The following is an 18,196-nucleotide window of genomic DNA, read 5'->3' as shown; positions in this document are numbered from 1 at the left end:
CCTGTGTGCCTCCTCCTCCACCTGTCTATCCATCTCTCCATTCATTCATGCAGCCTCCACCTATCTTTGGAGGGATGCTTAGCTGATGTTAACAGTGTACCTTCTGGGGGGTGGGGGTGGGAGGGTCTTCTCTCCCCTTCTTCTACTTGGTTGTATTGCCTGAATATTTTTTATAATACATATCATATTTATAACAGAAATAAAGCCATCTTTTTCTAAAAGAGAAAACCTTACTCTTAGATGTGACCAATTTTTATTATGAGTCATGAAAGTGAAGCCTTTTACATACATTGCACGCTTCCAACAACGGATGACAACGGGAGAGCACTGAAGGTAGTGACGGAAGCCAAGCATGAAGGTGTCAGTTACACAGACACACAACTTCTGCACAGTTAATGCCTCACACCACTCGGGGAGGTTAAATGATACCAAAAGGCCTAGTAAGCTGATGTTCCGGGATCTGCTCTCTCCTCACCAGGACCACTGTTGTCTCCTTGGGAGGGTCACTCTTCTCTATTCCAATTCATTCTACTCAGGGCAAGCGGGGTAGCAGTTCCAACAAGAGCTCCGCTTACCCTGCTCAGAACCCCACCCTGGCTCCTCACTGCTCACCATGCGACGGGCAAACATTCAGTCTCCACGACTGGGGCCTAACCTGCTATTCTGATCTGACTCTCTCTAGTCCTTCTCATGCAGAAACCCCCATTTCAGGGGGTCTAGTGTGTTTAAACTTTGACCCACATGGGTGCTATATCTGGCTAGGTGGCGAGGGAGGACATTGAAAAGGCAGAAAAACAAAGTTAACAAAGCAGTTAGTATTTATTCACTAATTCTTCCAATATCTTATTGAGATAAAAGGTGAAGAGTCTACTTCCTGCTTTATGGAAGGGGAAACTGAGCCTCAGAATTCATTATTTGCACCCCTGCCCCCCCAATATCACAATCTTGAAATATAGTTCATTAGTGGATCAGAACTAGAATTCAAAATGATCAGTTCTATCAAATGATTCCTCTCAAAAATAAGAACGCTAGGGCTTCCCTGGTGGCACAGTGGTTAAGAATCCGTCTGCCAATGCAGGGGACACGGGTTCGAGCCCTGGTCTGGGAAGATCCCACATGCCGCGGAGCAACTAGGCCCGTGCACCACAACTACTGAGCCTGCACTCTAGAGCCCGCGAGCCACAATCACTGAAGCCCGTGTGCCTAGAGCCCGTGCTCTGCAACAAGAGAGACCACTGCAATGAAAAGCCGGCACACCGCAATGAAGAGTAGACTCCGCTCGCCACAACTAGAGAAAGCCCGCGCACAGCAACAAAGACCCAATGCAGCCAAAAATAAATAAATTAAAAAAAAAAAAAAAAAGAGGGCTTCCCTGGTGGCGCAGTGGTTGAGAATCTGCCTGCCAATGCAGGGGACACGGGTTTGAGCCCTGGTCTGGGAAGATCCCACATGCCACGGAGCAACTGGGCCCGTGAGCCACAATTACTGAGCCTGCGCGTCTGGAGCCTGTGCTCCGCAACAAGAGAGGCCGCAATAGTGAGAGGCCCGCGCACCGCGATGAAGAGTGGCCCCCGCTTGCCACAACTACAGAAAGCCCTCACACAGAAACGAAGACCCAACACAGCCATAAATAAAATAAATAAATTAAAAAAAAAAAAAACCCCAAAAAAACCACACGAAAAACCCAATTGCAAATTGTATTTGTGTACATCGTATAAGTACAATTAGCAGGGCCAAGGAATTAGTTGCAATCGCAGACTACTCTCTTTACAACGCATGTTGGTTGACACCCTTCCTCTGTTAAGTAGATTGCAGAGGAAGAAACAATAAGAAAACCACACATTTAAAAAAAAAAAAAAAAAAAAAAAGAAAAGAAAATAAGAATGCTAGAACGGCAGATTTTAAACAATTTGGTGCCAGGTATTATATAAACAGAAAGCCACTTATGTACCCTTTCACTCTGCTTAGGTTATAACTGAGATTTATATTATGTCAATATTTAAATAAAGTAAAGATTTAGGCAATGGCAGTCCCTACCAGGAAGGGTAGCTAGGCTGTATTTTAACAGATACAAAGTTAACTGGTTTATTTTACTAAGAGAACTGAACAGAGTGGAAGGCCCCACTGTGAGAGTAACATAGTCAACTGACACTTAAAGTTAAGAAAGTGCAGGAGGGTTCCCTTTTCACCACACCCTTTCCAGAATTTATTGTTTCTAGATTTTTTGATAATGGCCATTCTGACGGGAGTGAGGTGATACCTTACTGTAGTTTTGATTTGCATTTCTCTAATAATTAGTGCTGTTGAGCATCTTTTCATGTGCCTCTTGGCCATCTGTATGTCTTCTTTGGAGAAATGTCTATTTAGGCCTTCCGCCCATTTTTTAATTGGATTATTTGTTTTTTTGATATTGAGCTCCATGAGCTGTTTGCATATTTTTGGAATTTAATCCGTTGTCTGTTGTTTTGTTTGCAAATATTTTCTCCCATTCTGAGGGTTGTCTTTTCGTCTTGTTTATGGTTTCCTTTGCTGTGCAAAAGCTTTTAAGTTTAATTAGGTCCCATTTGTTTATTTTTGTTTTTATTTTCATTACTCTAGGAGGTGGGTCAAAAAAGATCTTGCTGTGGTTTATATCAAAGAGTGTTTTTCCTATGTTTTCCCCTAAGAGTTTTATAGTGTCTGGTCTTACATTTAGGTCTTTAATCCACTTGGAGTTTATTTTTGTGTATGGTGTTAGGCAGTGTACTAATTTCATTCTTTTACATGTACCTGTCCAGTTTTCCCAGCACCACTTATTGGAGAGGCTGACATTTCTCCATTGTATGTTCTTGCTTCCTTTGTCATAAATTAGGTGACCATATGTGCGTGGGTTTATCTCTGGGCATTCTATCCTGTACCACTGATCTATATTTCTATTTTTGTGCCAGTACCATACTGTCTTGATTACTGTAGCTCTGTAGTATAGTTTGAGGTGAAAAGGGAACCCTCCTGCACTGTTGGTGGAAATGTAAATTGATACAACCACTATGGAGAACAGTATGGAGGTTCCTTAAAAAACTAAAATTAGAACTACTATATGACCCAGCAATCCCACTACTGGGCATATACCCTGAGAAAACCATAATTCAAAGAGAGACATGTACCACAGTGTTCATTGCAGCACTATTTACAATAGCCAGGACATGGAAGCAACCTAAATGTCCATTGACAGAGGAATGGATAAAGAAGATGTGGCACATATATACAATGGAATATTACCATTAAAAAGAAATGAAATTGAGTTATTTGTAGAGAGGTGGATGGACCTACAGTCTGTCATACGGAGTGAAGTTAAGTCAGAAAGAGAAAAACAAATACCATATGCTAACGCATATATATGGAATCTAAAAAAAAATGGCACTAATGAACCTAGTGGCAGGGCAGGAATAAAGACGCAGACATAGAGAATGGACTTGAGGACATGGAGGGGGGTGGGCGGAGGGGGAAGCTGGGGCAAAGTGAGAGTAACATCGACACTACCAAAGGTAAAATAGTCAGCTAGTGGGAAGCAGCAGCATAGCACAGGGAGATCAGCTTGGTGCTTTGCGATGCCCTAGAGGGGTGGGATAGGGAGGATGGAAGAGAGGCTCAAGAGGGAGGGGATATGGGGACATATGTATGCATATGGCTGATTCACTTTGTTGTACAACAGAAACTAACATAGTATTGTGAAGCAATTATACTCCAATAAAGATGCATTAAAAAAAAAAAGTAAGTGCAGGTAATTGCAGATACCAAGAGCAAACCTCCGCACAGTTAATTTTTAAAGTCCCTGTTTCATGTCTTATGTACTAAAATCATCCAAGGAAGCTGAGCTAGATTTTCTTTCCGGTCGTTAGCATCTGACTCTGTTGTTGTTGGCTGGACACGTCTGAAATCATTTCCTCAGTGGGCGTCTTGACCTGGGGAAACAGGGGCTGGGGCGGGGGGAAAGCAGGCCTCATCACACACCTAGGAAAGCATCTTCTTGTGCACGTGCTTGCTCTGTACTCCTGGGCCTTGGTGTGCACGGACAATGGTGAAGTGAGTCACAGTTTAACTGCTTGTCCAGTCTCTCTGGAAACTCAAGGAAAGTGCTGAGATGCAGCAGGAAAGGAAAGTGGAGCGTGGCACCACTCACTGCGCTCAGGCAGGCAGTAAACAGTGCAAGATGAAACACAAATAATCATAAGTGCTTGCAAATACTAAGTGTCATGAAGGCTATGAGGCAACCAGGAATCTTCATTCCTTAGTTTTCACCCCTTCTCTAAGGACACGTTAATTGTACAGAATGCCTGACGACCCAAGAAATCGGCTTCTCACCTGCATTCTGTGAGCCCCTGAGGCAGCGGAGACGTATCCCTCTCTTGAGGAAGTAGGCTGTGATTTGAAAGCCATAACCTGTAAAGGGAATATCATATGATATCACTCATATGTGGAATCTAATTTAAAAAATGATACAAATGAACGTATTTACAAAACAGAAACAGACTCACAGATTTCTAAAACAAACCCATGGTTACCAAAGGGGAAATGTGGAGGGGGAGGGATAAATTAGGAGCTTGGGATTAACATACACACACTACTATACATAAAATAGATAACTAACAAGGACCTAATGTACAGCACAGGGAACTCTACTCAATACTCTTTAATGACCTATATGGGGAAAGGATCTGAAAAAGAATGAATATGTGTCTATGTGTAACTGAATCACTTTGCTGTACACCTGAAACTAACACAACTTTGTAAATCAAGTATACCCCAATAAAAATTAAAAAAACAAAACAAAAACCTGTAAAGTGAAAGAAGACAGCATTAGATAATAAGCTTGTTTGTGACTGAATCCCACGGGCCCAGCCCAGTGCCTGCCATCCAGTAAGCATTCAATGATTACCTAGTGAGTAAAAGATGAAGAGAATCCGTAGAGGGACTCGCTTAGAGGAAGGGGTGAACAAACAGTGTACGCTTAGCTCTTCCAGGAGGCCCGGCCACGGCACCTGGAATAGCCTCCAGTCCCTGAAGCAGCTCAGTTACTTTATCTGTAAATTGGAATAAATGAGGTCTGACCAAACAGGTCTAACAACCAGTCCCTCCAGGTTGGAGGATTAATTCAGGCTGAGCTGGTGCACCAATCTTGGCCACCTTCTGATGCTCATTACTTATCAGCTCACAGAAAGAAGAGTTTAATACCTATTTGAAGATGGGTGTATTTCGCCTGTAAATAAGTTATTGATGAGATGAAAAGAAATAGGACGTGAACCTCCCCCCCAACCCAAGAAAAGAGAAGAGGCAGAAAGAAAACTCTCCAATCCACCAGAATGGCCAAACTGAAAAAGGCCAAGAGCACCAAGTGTTGGCAATAATGTGGGCAAATGGGAATTCTCATGCACTGCTGGTGGAAGTATGAAATGGTACAGCTTCTTTCAACATCGAAAGCTGAACTTAAGCATAAACACACAGAACATTAAGAGCACTTTTCACAATAGTCCCAAACTGGAACCAATGCAAATACCCATCAAAAGTAGAATTTTTAATTGAAAAAAAGGGAGGAGGTAATAGTCACACAGTACAATCCTACTCTGCCCCTAAAAATGAATAAGCTACAACTAGAGGCAATATCAGAACTGAATCTCACACACATGATGTTAAGTGAAAGAAGCCTGGTCCAAAGGAGTGCATTCCATCTGTGATGATGGAGACATTACCATTCACCTTACAGGGTGGCAATGGAATTTCAGGTGGCTCACAGGAAGTACCAGCATAGTTCCTTCCTTCCTTCCAGCGCCCCTCCAGGTATAAACTACTCTGTTGATGACTCTCCTGAAATAATCAAGTAAAAACGTCCGGTTAACACAGTCCAGTACTTGGTGGAAGAATCAGAAGTGAAAGGCCCACCAAAGATTGGTGAGGGTTCCCAGGTCCTAAAACAACCTCAGAAAATTGCTAACTCTTAAAGACAGTATTTTATTCATGAAATTGGAAGGTCCAGGAGTTAAAAGAGGTGGTCTCCAAGCCCACTGGATTCTCCAAAGACTATCATTATGATTGTTTTGAAATAACTTGTACATAAAGAATACAATTAAAGTTTCCAGTTTTACATTCAAGTATCCTTCTGTCACCCTCGTAGACAGATCCAGAACATCAGTGACCACAGACTTGATGTTCTGTCTACACAAGCTACGGCTCTGACAGCACAACTGCTTCAGTCACGGGGATTTCAAAATAACAGTGACATCTATGATGGGATAATCTCCACATTTACTGAGATGAAATATATTTTCTCCTAACATACTTGAAGTGGATTGCACTTTGGTCATGTGGCTTTCTTCTGCTTAAAGTGTCAAACAAAATATGCACACCACTGGCATTATTCTGAGTGCTTTAAAACAAATACTTCAGCCCTTAGGTCACCGAGAGAGTGGAAGTGACATCCACATCTGTTTATTTGTCCTACTGCTGGGGGAGGGGGATGGTGAGAGAGGAGTCCTTAACAATTTGGGATTTACAAACACACAAAGAAAGGTGATTTTCAAAGTAATGATTTATCATGTAAGTCTTCCAAAGGACTGACAACAACAAAAATGCAATATCGAAGTCATTCTGCCTTTGCTGGTGGATCACACTTAATGCTGATAGTTCCAGGTGATCAAGAGTCCGATGGCATGCTCAAATTTTCAAAACTCTTTTCCCTGTACAAAATCTCCAGCGATAAAGTGTTATTAGTAGGAAGGGGCTAAATCTGAAGTCGACTAGGAAAGCTCGAGCTCGAGCTCAGGAAGCCTGGTATCTGGAGATACCACTTGAGTAATAACTAAATCCTGCTTGGTCAGCTGTCTCAGTAGGACACTTTCCCCTATAGAAAAATAAAGCAGTATAAGTCAAATTCTGACTGTTTTACTACTGACATTACTAGGAGAAATGAGTTTATCGAAATCTTTCCTCTTCTGTCCCCCACCCTCCCGGACAGGATTATGTTAAAGGCAATCATTCCTCAGCTGGTGTCTTGTTATGGTTTTAGTGGAAAACCCTGTCGAATGGCACCTATAAGAGAAATGGTAAGTTTACCATGTAAAAGAGATTTGCACCTGCTTAGTTCAAATTCTACTGGCTGTAGGAAACCTTATTGTTTAAAGAGAAACTTGAAGAGAGAGAAAGCACAAGAAGTATTTATGTCAGTTCTTATGGCAAACTAATTTTGATATGTAAACGAAGAAACTCACTGCTGTTGAAATATACTGAACTGAAATGCTTAGGGAGTTGTACTTCATTTATCCATAGATAACAGGCAGTGATAAAGACTACATTATCTTTGCTCTTTAATGAAACTGGCTTCACAGACTTGAGCAGGCTACTGAGATTCTGTACTTATCCAGGGTTAATGTAAAGCTGCACTACTCTCGAAAGCTAAATAGCAGCTTGGCAAAGAATCCAGGAGGCCCTCTGCTTCCCCTTCTTGGGCACCAGATTGCAACGCTGATGTTCTAAGTGCCCGGAACCAGGGTCAGGGCCAGCGGGGGAAGAAGCAAAATGGAAATCATAAAGTGATATTCATCTGAAAACTACATGGCAATGGTATTCCAAGATCCAGAGGCACTTATAAATCACACTTAAGGATGCCTGTTTTCTTTGAGCTACTGTGGGCCTCCTTAATTTGAAAAAACTGTCTGTAGCCACAGAAAGAGATTGGGGTTAGAGAGAGGACTGCTTTGTAGTGGAAGCACCTTTCCACCAGGAGTCTTCAGGTATGTCTACTTCTAGAAATAATTTATATTTCTGCGTTGCTTAATGTCATGAGATGTCCAGTACCAGCAGGAGGCCATCGTCTCCCATGGTCCCCAAGCAGCCCCAAAAGTCTCCCATCCCTGTGCCTCCCGCATTCCGTACTTTATAAAGAGCTGTTGCACTTCCGGCTACCTTTCTACAGACAACCTTGCAACCCCCAATGAAGCTGCAGATGACGACTTGTTACCACATGTACTTCCTTCTGTTCTTCACCAAAGAACATTAAGTATCCAAGAAAAAAAGGAGGCAGGGGTCAGTAATATTTGTGAGAGAAAGAAAGGGTGGTCCATGTTTTAAGGACAGAGTTCTGCTACTATTTCATTTCACATTCTGTCTAAAATAAACTGTTCCAAATGGCTTTATTAGAAATTCAGAGATTTCATGAATAGAAAGGGAAAAAACAAACAAAAAAAATCAAATATGAGTTGAACAAATTCCATCCTGGCTTAGCAAGGCAATAGATTAGTTTTAAGTAGTACTGTGCTCCAATGAGTAATACTTTTGAAGGGAGTGGTCGTTTATTTGGGGTGTTACATTTCATAGTCCCAAGACACTAAGAGCAAATATCCAACATGGAGTTTTTACTGTAAAACTATCCAGCTTCCCTTGTTTTCCAGGGGATTCCTGGCCAACATGACTTGAGCTTCCCCAAGACTGCCAAGGGGAAGCTGTGGTCCAGTGCATCATGGTGGGAAGCCCTCTCCCACGGCGACTAGGAGACCAATTCACGGGGAGCCTGGGAAACTGCCTTGGGTCAGCCTGCTGAGCCCCTGGACAGCCGGGCAGGTAAGCACCCTTCACAGTGGGCTCCGCCCACCACTTCATGGCTCCCCTCCAGCAAAGCCTTCTCCCAAACCACAGGGTAGCCTCAGCAAGACATACTGTGTCCCACAACACTTCTCTCCCGGAGGTGACTGCTTCCTTAGTATCATCACGCACAAGCATGAAAAATTTCAAACGCTCAGAAAAGAGGAAAAACAGTGCCATGAACACCCAAAAGCCCACCATCTATACTCAGTAATGGTTAATATTGTATCATATTTCATATACCCACTTGCTATACCATTTCAGAGTAGACATCATGACGTTTTACTCCTAAATATGCAAGCACAGACTCCCAGACAATGACATTCTCCTATATCACAAAATACTATGATCGTAACTGACATGACATTATTGCTCAAATAGCCAGTCCATGTTCAAATTCTCAAAATGCCCCCAAAATGTATATCACTGACTTTCCTCCTGAACTAGACTCCAACCAAAGGTTATGCATTGCATCTGGTTATGTCTCTTAACACCTAGAATAATAAAATAATCTCTTCCTTTTTTCCATAACTCTGACCTTTTAAAGAGATCAGGCTAGTTTTTCTGGAGAATGACCCCCATTCAGGATTTGAACTTTAAAGAAAAAATCTCAGTTGCCTAAATACAAATTTTCAACCTGCATGCTATTTTAGAATGCCAGTCATTTATTAATTTTGATGGCTTCTTTAGCTGCTGCAGGAAATTGCAGGTTCAGACTAAAGCTATAATTACAATTCGAAGTCTGAAACACACACGACATGAAGATTCAGTCCTAAAATTGATTTCGAAGAAACCAAATCTTAAATTTATACATACTTCAATTTTCAGCAAAGGTAAGCTTACCTAAGCAGGTGTGATAGTGGTCTCATATTGGTCTACATTTGTTTTACGAAAGGGCACTTGGTGGCAATCAGATGACTATGGGCTGAACTAGAAGCAGCTCCATACTGTGCACCAGTTCAGACGTGAGACTCTCCAGTCTGAGGTCATGAGTCAGTGCTCATTCACTAGCTGAAGACTTGGGTGAGATCTAATAAGACAGTAGGAAGGAAGGGTCTGATACCTATCAAGTATTGACAATGTCTTGGTGCTAGACTAGGCCAGGAACATATAATATATTTAAAAGATGGGTAATATGTGTGTTTTAAAGCTATTTAGTTCAGGAGAAATGAAGTTATAACTCATGACTTCTGAAACTGTGCCTATTCGGAAAGTCATATCAGTCCTTATCAGACAGTCAAGGGTAGAGAAATCGTAAGCTTGATGCCATCTCTTGAAACATAAAGGAAAAACTAAGTATGAGACACCGTCTTTGAAAAGCCTTTATGGAGCCCTTTGAAACATTTTGTAGGCCCAAGTGCGACCTTCACCATTGCTGATGTAGGTGGGGTTGTAGAAAGAAACTGTTCTGTGGGAACCAAAAAACAAGAGTCCTGTCCTAAGTTTAAGAATACACACACAGGATCCTAGTCTAAGACCACAACTGGGAAACAATTTGGGTGGGTAAGTGGAATATTTGATCCTGGGCTAAAAGTTTCACTTATTACCCAAGACATTTAGAGACTCCAAAAAAGTTCCCTTGAGATAACATTTCATGTCTTTAAATAAGGACAGAACTGGACTCTGAGTCACAATAAAGCTATGTCTATTTGATGCCAAAACAAATGGGCAAACTGGTTAGTTCCATTAAAAAAAACAAACAAACCTGTGAACAAAATAATTACTTGAGGCCAAATTTACTTAGAAAATAACAAATTTTCTACCTGTAACCTAACTGACTTTGTAGGTAATACCACGGGCCGCATGTGCTATTAATTTTATTATCTACAGGATCTATCAGAGAGTGTTAACACTGAATGAGAAAGCTTCTCAGGGCAGACAAAAATTAGAATAAAACATACTGAGAAACTATCACTTTAGATTTCTTTCACATACCACTTTCCCACTATTTTGTTTATAAAAATATGCCCTTAACATTAAATATGAAAACCATGATTAGATAACATTCAAGCACAGATGAAATGATATTCAAAACGATGGTCCCCACGGTAATGATGGGAATGATGTGATACTGAGTACTTATAAAACTCGAAGTTACCTACAAAATCCTTCACTCACATTTACATAACTATGCATAAAAGCAACACAGAGTTTTAACAAACCTTCTAAATGAGGTAGCTAGTTGTTTGAACTGCTGGTTGTTGAAGCAGGTCCCTCTGCAATAGCTGTCAAACTTCCTGTGCCCAAGACGAGGATGCCAGATGAAGCATGACCTCTGTGGGCTCCTTGTCTTGCACAGGGCCCACTGCAGCTTTGATGACCATGTACATTGAGAAAAAGAGTTCTTGAACCATGGGATTTATTCCAACAGGATCGCAGACTCACAGGACAAGAAAGATCTCTGAGAAGTCACCTACTCTACTTCCCGCTTATTAGGACCATATTTATTTATTTAACATCTTTATTGGAGTATAATTGCTTTACAATGTTGTGTTAGTTTCTGCTGTATAACAAAGTGAATCAGCTATATGTATACATATATCCCCATATCCCCTCCTTCTTGCGTCTCCCTCCCACCCTCCCTATCCCATCCCTCTAGGTGGTCACAAAGCACAGAGCTGAGCTCCCTGTGCTACGCAGCTGCTTCCCACTAGCTTATCTATTTTACAGTTGGTAGTGTATATATGTCCATGCCTCTCTCACTTTGTCCCAGCTTACCCTTCTCCCTCCCCGTGTCCTGAAGTCCATTCTCTACGTCTGCGTCTTTATTCCTGTCCTGCCCCTAGGTTCATCAGAACCTTTTTTTTTTAGATTCCATATATATGTGTTAGCATATGGTGTTTGTTTTTCTGACTTACTTCTCTCTGTATGACAGACTCTAGGTTCCTCCACCTCGCTACAAATAACTCAATTTCGTTTAAACCATATTTTAAAAACAATACTGAAAGGCTGAATGAAAAATGCCACGCCTATGCATGTACAACTCAGTTCTTCCTTTACCACTTGAATTGAGGTTGCACACTTAAATGCTTAAGGGGCAAGACAGGTAACAGGAAAGTGCTGGGTTCTGACAGAGGTGAACTGGAGAAAGCACACACCTGGTTTAAACGGGGCAGCAGCTACTGAACTCCAGCCGTCAGCTGCTGCTGGAAACTCGGGTGCAGGGTACCAGATTTTAAGCTTTGCCAGAAAAGCTGGAAATCTAAATTTTTATGTGAGATGTCCCAAATTTTAAATTAGCAATGAATTCAAATTTTTAAACTATGCCGCGCAGTCCAAAATAATGTTTCTGAGGGCCGCTTTGGCTTCGCACTGCCAGTTTGCAATCTCTAATCTGAATTGCTCACACTTTAGTTGAAGTTCATTTTCTTGTGTCCTGTCTTTGGCAGAGCTGAAGGAAAGCTGGCCACTACCACGTGCTTGGAGATAGGCATTCAACTGCAATACAGTCATTTATTCTAAGCTAAATAAACCCTGGTCCTTAATCTCACTACACAGGATGTATTTATCTATGTTTAAATCATCTTTCTGACACTTCTAAGTCCTGACGGTAAAGATATACAGTTAAGGGGTTGACTCAAGGTGGGGGAAAAATGGAAAGATTATACTATTTTAGAAAACGATAATTGTATGAATGTGTGAGATCTGTATTTCAAAAAATCACAAAGGTTATATTAATTAAAAAAAAAAAAAAAAGGACTTGAAAAGATTTGAGTAACATACCATGTTCTTGGTTGGAAGGGCTAACCGGTATAAAGATGTGAATTGTTCCCGTATTTATTTATTTAACAAATGTACTGGGTGCCTATTATGCACCAGACAATTCCAACCAAAATCACAATGAAAATGTTGTTTTTGTGTGTGAAGGGAAGAGGCAGTTTGGAAGTTGCCAAAAAGAATTCTAAAAAATAATCTAAAAGAAGACTAAACTAGTAAAAATAGGGGAAAAAATTGGAAATGAAAAAATTTTTTTTTCAAATTAAAGGTAATGTATACTTAATGTATTAAAAAAAAACTAAACAAAAAGGAGGCATAGGGCTTCCCTGGTGGCGCAGTGGTTAAGAATCCGCCTGCCAATGCAGGGGACACGGGTTCGAGCCCTGGTCTGGGAAGATCCCACATGCCGCGGAGCAGCTGGGGCCGTGAGCCACAATTACTGAGCCTGCGCGTCTGGAGCCTGTGCTCCGCAACGGGAAAGGCCCGCGCACCGCGATGAAGAGTGGCCCCCGCGTGCCGCAACTAGAGAAAGCCCTTGCACAGAAACGAAGACCCAACACAGCCAAAAATAAAATAAATAAAATTAAAAAAAAAAAAAGGAGGCATAAAGAGAAGGTTAAATCATCAACAATCCAACCACCCAGAGATAGTCACTTTGTCACCTTGACTTTGATACCCTCCAGATTTTTCTCAAGATATATAATCACATATATATTCTCTCTTTTTACAAAGATGGAGACATGATTTTTTAATGCTGCTTTATAATCTGATTTTTTTTAAAAATCTCAATGTTGTGTACATTGACTTTGTGTATGGTTATCTGTGAGGAATCCACTTTCATTCTTACCCCAATGAATAACCAATAGAATAGTCAATAGAAAGTCCCCACTGATCTGAAATGCCAGCTCTGTCATACATAGACCTGTCTTTCTGAGTTATTTTATTCCATTGACTTATCAGTCAATGCACACTGTGTTAATTACCTGAGCTTTATTTATAATAAATCTTAATATCCAGGAGTGCACGTTCCTCTCCTGCTCCCCAACACTGTTTCTAGTCTTCATCAGGATTACCTGGAGTTATTCTTGGCCCTCCATGCTGTCACAGAACTTTTAATTATTAGCTTGTCAAGCTGCATAAAAAAACCCTGTTGGGAGTCTGATTAGAAAGGCCTTGAATCTATAGATCAAGGTGAAGAAAACTAACATCTTGATGATAATGAGACTCCCTATGCACTTAACATGGTAGATCTTCCAATTATTTTTAAGGACTTTTAAAATGTCTTTCAATAAAGTTTAACATTTTTCTATATAAATTTACTGCATACTTTATTAGGTTTATTATGAGGTACTTCCTATTTTTTTTATTGTTGCCATTGTACATGTTAGCTCCTAAAAATTACATTTTCCAACTGTCTGCTATTGTAATTGATTTCTGTGTATGGACCTGCAGCTGAAAAACCTATGGAATTCTCTTATTAATTCTAATAATTAGTCTGCATATATCCTTTAGACTTTTCTATGTATTCATTTACCCCCAAAATGACCCTTTTGTTCTTTATTTCCAATATTTCATCTGTATTATCTTCCCTGTCTTATTGTTTGGGCTGGAACCTCCAGTAATTATTGAATATTGTAGTAAGCATCTTTGTGGTGCTCTCAGTTATAAAAGGAATGTTGTTAATGTTTCACCACTGAGAACAATATTTGCTGTAGACTTTTTATAGACAGAATCCTAACCTTTCCAAGAGTTTTTATCATGAATGACAGCTGCTTTTTCTGCATCTAGTTATCATATGCATTGTTCTCCTCTAACGTATTAATGTTGTAAATACTACTAACAGGCTTTCTAATGATGAACCAACTTGGCATGATGTCATGATTTTTTTCTACATTGCCAAATTTGGTTTGCTGACATTTAGTTTAGGATTTCTGCTTTTACGTTTGAATGAAATTGACTTGTAATTTTCCTCTCTTTTATTGTCCTTATCTGGTTTTAGTGTCAAATTATACTAACCTCATAAAATGAGTTGGAAATGTTAACTCTTATTCAATTATATAAAACTGGAATTACCTATTTCTTAAATTTTGAGGGAATTCCTTGGTAAAATATCCAGACCTGGTACTTTCTGATGTATTGGTCTAAATTGTTTAATTGAATCTATTCAGGTTTTCTCTTTATTCTTAGCTCAACTTGGCAGTTTATCTTTTTCTATGATTTTTTTCCCTTTCATCTAAGTTTTCAAATTTATTAGCATAAAGTTGTTCTTAATAGTCTTTAGTCTTTTAATTTCCACTGACATCTAATTACATCTTTTTTTCATTACTAGTATTTCTACTTCTAGTAATTCTCTTCGCCTTTTTTCGCCCTTGACTAGTGGGAAGCAGCCGCATAGCACAGGGAGATCAGCTCGGTGCTTTGTGACCACCTAGAGGGATGGGATGGGGAGGGTGGGAGGGAGGGAGATGCAAGAGGGAAGAGAAATGGGAACATATTGTATATGTATAACTGATTCACTTTGTTATAAAGCAGAAGCTAACACACCGTTGTAAGGCAATTATACTTCAATAAAGATGTTAAAAAAAAAAAAAAAAAAGATTTTGACCACTTTTATTCTTGAAAATTTATTTTAAAAAACTTAATTTGAGCTATTTTAAAAATCCTTTCTACTATACATTTTCTGTATAATTTCTTTATATTCTTTTATTTCTCTCCTCTATTTTCCTTGAGTTTATTAATTTGTTCTTTATCTAACTTCTTAAGCTAGATGCTTAACTTATTCATTTTCAGCCTTTCTCCTTTTCTAATATAAGCTACAAATTGCTCTACGTAGGTATGCCCTACAACTTCTGGAAAGTAGTCTTTTAATTATCATTTGCTTTAAATATTTTCTGATTTCAATTCAGATTTCCTTTCTGTCCCACATATTATGTACAAATATGCTTTTTAATTTCCAAAAGTATCTCTTTGTTACTAATTTCTAAATTAGAGAATGTGATTTATCTTTTTTTAAAAATTTTATTTATTTATTTTTGGCTGCATTGAGTCTTCGTTGCTGCGTGTGGGCTATCTCTAGTTGTGGCAAGCGGGGGCTGCTCTTCGTTGCGGTGCACGGGCTTCTCATTGTGGTGGCTTCTCTTGTTGCGGAGCACAGGCTCTAGGCGCACGGGTTTCAGTAGTTGTGGCATGTGGGCTCAGTAGTTGTGGCTTGCAGGCTCTAGAGCACAGGCTCAGTAGTTGTGGCGCACAGGCTTAGTTGCTCTGTGGCATGTGGGATCTTCCCAGACCAGGGCACGAACCCGTGTCCCCTGCATTGGCAGGCAGATTCTTAAGCCACTGTGCCAGCAGGGAAGTCCCCAGAATGTGATTTATCTTGCATGATCATATTCTGTGAAATTTTTTGAGGCTTGCTTAACAGTCTAATGTGATCTAGTTTTGTAAATGTTCTCTGTATGTTTTGATAAATATGAGCATTCTCTGGCTACAAAATATGTCCACTGGTTCAAGTTTGTTATTTGTTTTGGTCAAATCTTTCATATCCTTCTTATCTTTTCATCCTTTTCATCAATTTAGTAATGAGAATGGTGAGTTAAGCTCTCTCTTTATGATGGTGGATTTATCAATTTCTTTTCAGTTCTGTCCATTTTGCATGATATTTTTAGGAACTGTATTATGTACACAGAGGTTTAGAATTTTTATATGTTCAACATAAACTGAACCTTTACTCAATAGTCAGTGGTCTTCTTTAACTTTAGTAATGTTCTCTGCCTTAAATATTTTTGATTTGATACTAATATACCTGCTCCAGCTTGCTTTTCAGTGGTATTTGTCTAGTATACCCTTTTCCTTCCTCTTACTTTTGACTTTTCTCAAGTCTTATGTTTTTGGAATATCTCTTATAAATAGCACATGAATAAAATCTTTAACAATCTAGTCTTTAAAATATTTGACCACAATTATCAATAGATATGGATTAATAGCTATTGTTTTTTTATTTGCTTCACTTTTTCTCTGTTTGCTTTTTAAAGCTCTTTCACTGCCATCTTGGATTGATTGATTTGTTTTTCCTCCCTTCTTTCCATTTCCCTTCTTCCTTCTTGCAGTGTCACACTATAATTTTTCAAATGAATATTTAACCTAACAAGTCTAAAGCTAGTCTACCTTTTTACCCACCTCCAAAAAGTCAAGACCTATGAATGCTTTAACTAATCACCCGTGCCCCTCTTCCACTATGTATCTGCCAATGCTTTCCAGGATTTTAGCTTTATCTTGATTTTTATAAATCCTATAAATTATTCACTTCTGTTGCTTTGCTGTACCCACATAGTTATCATTTTCTTTGTTCACATTTGACTGCTCCTCCGGCCTCTTTCCTGGGATCATGCCCTGCTTCCTAAAGAAGAGCCTTTGGAAGTCCATATAATGACATTTTGTGAGTAGCAAGCTTTTTCAGTTGTCTCTATGTTTGAAATGCCTTTATTTCACCTTCAGTCTTGAAAAACAACTTCACAGAATATAGAATCCTAGGTCGACAATTATTTTTTTCTCAGAACTCTGAAAAAAATCATTCCAGTACCTTGGATTATATTTTTGCTGTTAATTAATTGATTGATTTTAAAAAGATGATCTGTCTTTTCCTTCTGGCAGCTTTTAAGATCTCTTTTAAGTCTTTGGCATTTGGGAATTTACTGCAATATATCTAGGATCTTTTGAAAAATTTATCCTGCTGGGATCTGCTGAGATTTCTTAAATCAGAGAATACATCCTTCACTCATTTTAGAAATTTGTCAGTCTTTTTCATTTTAATTCCCGCCTCCAATGCCTTTTTCACTGTTCTTCTGGAACTTTGATTTTTCTTATGATGAATACATTTTCTCTTTTCCTAATTTGCCGGGATCCTGCTGAAACTCTGACTGATGTGATATTGCCACATTCCATTCCAGAAAAAAAATTCTAATTCACATTCCCACCAAGAGTATAACATCATGTCCATTTCCCCATATTCATACCAACATTGAGCAATCAGCCTTTACCTGCCTAATAGGTTAATGCTCACGGCTCATGGCTTTTTAATTTCCAGTTCTTTAACTGTAAGTAAGGACAAACTTTATTTCAGATACATTTGTATTTCTACATGTCCTTTGTTCATTTCTATTAGGGTGCAGAGCTTTTTTTAGTTTATTTTTTTCACTGATTTGTAAGCATAATTTTACAATAATTACATTAACCTTTTACCTGAACATGTTTTCTTCCTATATTATCATTTATATTTTAACTTTGTTTATAGTGTTTTTTATTTTGCCCAAGTATTTTCCACTTTTATTTAGTCAAACACATATATTGTTTTGAAATTCTGACATAAAGCTTTTGCCCATGCCAAAAGACAACAAAATCACTTACATTATCATTTTCTTATAATATTTTTATCTTATGTTTAAATCAAAAATCACAAACTAGTGGCCTATGAAGGTGCACGTGGTATTATAAAAGTTTTTTAATTAGTTACAAACATTTTAAGGATTGGGCAAGTTTACATGAAAATATGTATTTTCAGCTTCACTTGAAAAATCAGAATATGTAGCACATGGGCCTACATTTCCACAATGGCACAGAGTGGCTAAAATTGGTAGAAGCTACAACAAGCCAAGTGGGGGAAGCTGAGGATTATTGGTCGTGATAGAACTAATGAGAAAGGGACACATTCAAGGGACACTTCAGAGACAGAAGCAGAGACAGGTTTGGTGGTCAACAAACAACATGTGCAGAGAGGGTGAATTCCAACGACGGTGTTTCCAGCTTTGTTGACTTGGTGAATGGGGGCTTGCTAAGGAACAGGGAGGGTGGGGAGAATTGGTAAGACAATGAACCA

General features: G+C 39.3%; 1 protein-coding gene and 1 long non-coding RNA gene across 3 annotated transcripts in view; one reads left to right on the top strand and one right to left on the bottom strand.

Moving 5' to 3' along the window:
* Window positions 1–18,196, bottom strand: part of SLX4IP (SLX4 interacting protein) — a 72,775-nt gene that overhangs the window by 23,126 nt on the left and 31,453 nt on the right. Inside the window, 1 exon segment of the mRNA XM_082428229.1 lies at window positions 4,342–4,419. Coding sequence (XP_082284355.1) covers window positions 4,342–4,419 — 78 coding nt within the window.
* LOC309644507 overlaps window positions 1–18,196 on the top strand; it is a 44,745-nt gene that overhangs the window by 9,163 nt on the left and 17,386 nt on the right. Inside the window, exons 2-3 of one of the 2 annotated variants that reach the window (XR_014254463.1) lie at window positions 6,989–7,076; window positions 8,421–8,589. This is a non-coding gene — a long non-coding RNA (uncharacterized lncRNA). Of the gene's footprint in view, window positions 1–6,988; window positions 8,590–18,196 lie in introns of both variants that reach the window. The other variant, XR_014254464.1, reaches the window with a different exon arrangement.

This window comes from Balaenoptera physalus (genome assembly GCF_965194825.1).
Source record: "Balaenoptera physalus genome assembly, chromosome: 16".
In the NCBI taxonomy this organism is placed as follows: domain Eukaryota; kingdom Metazoa; phylum Chordata; class Mammalia; order Artiodactyla; family Balaenopteridae; genus Balaenoptera; species Balaenoptera physalus.
The sequence above is the reverse complement of the archived record's forward strand: the minus strand, read 5'-3'. Positions and strand labels throughout refer to the sequence as shown.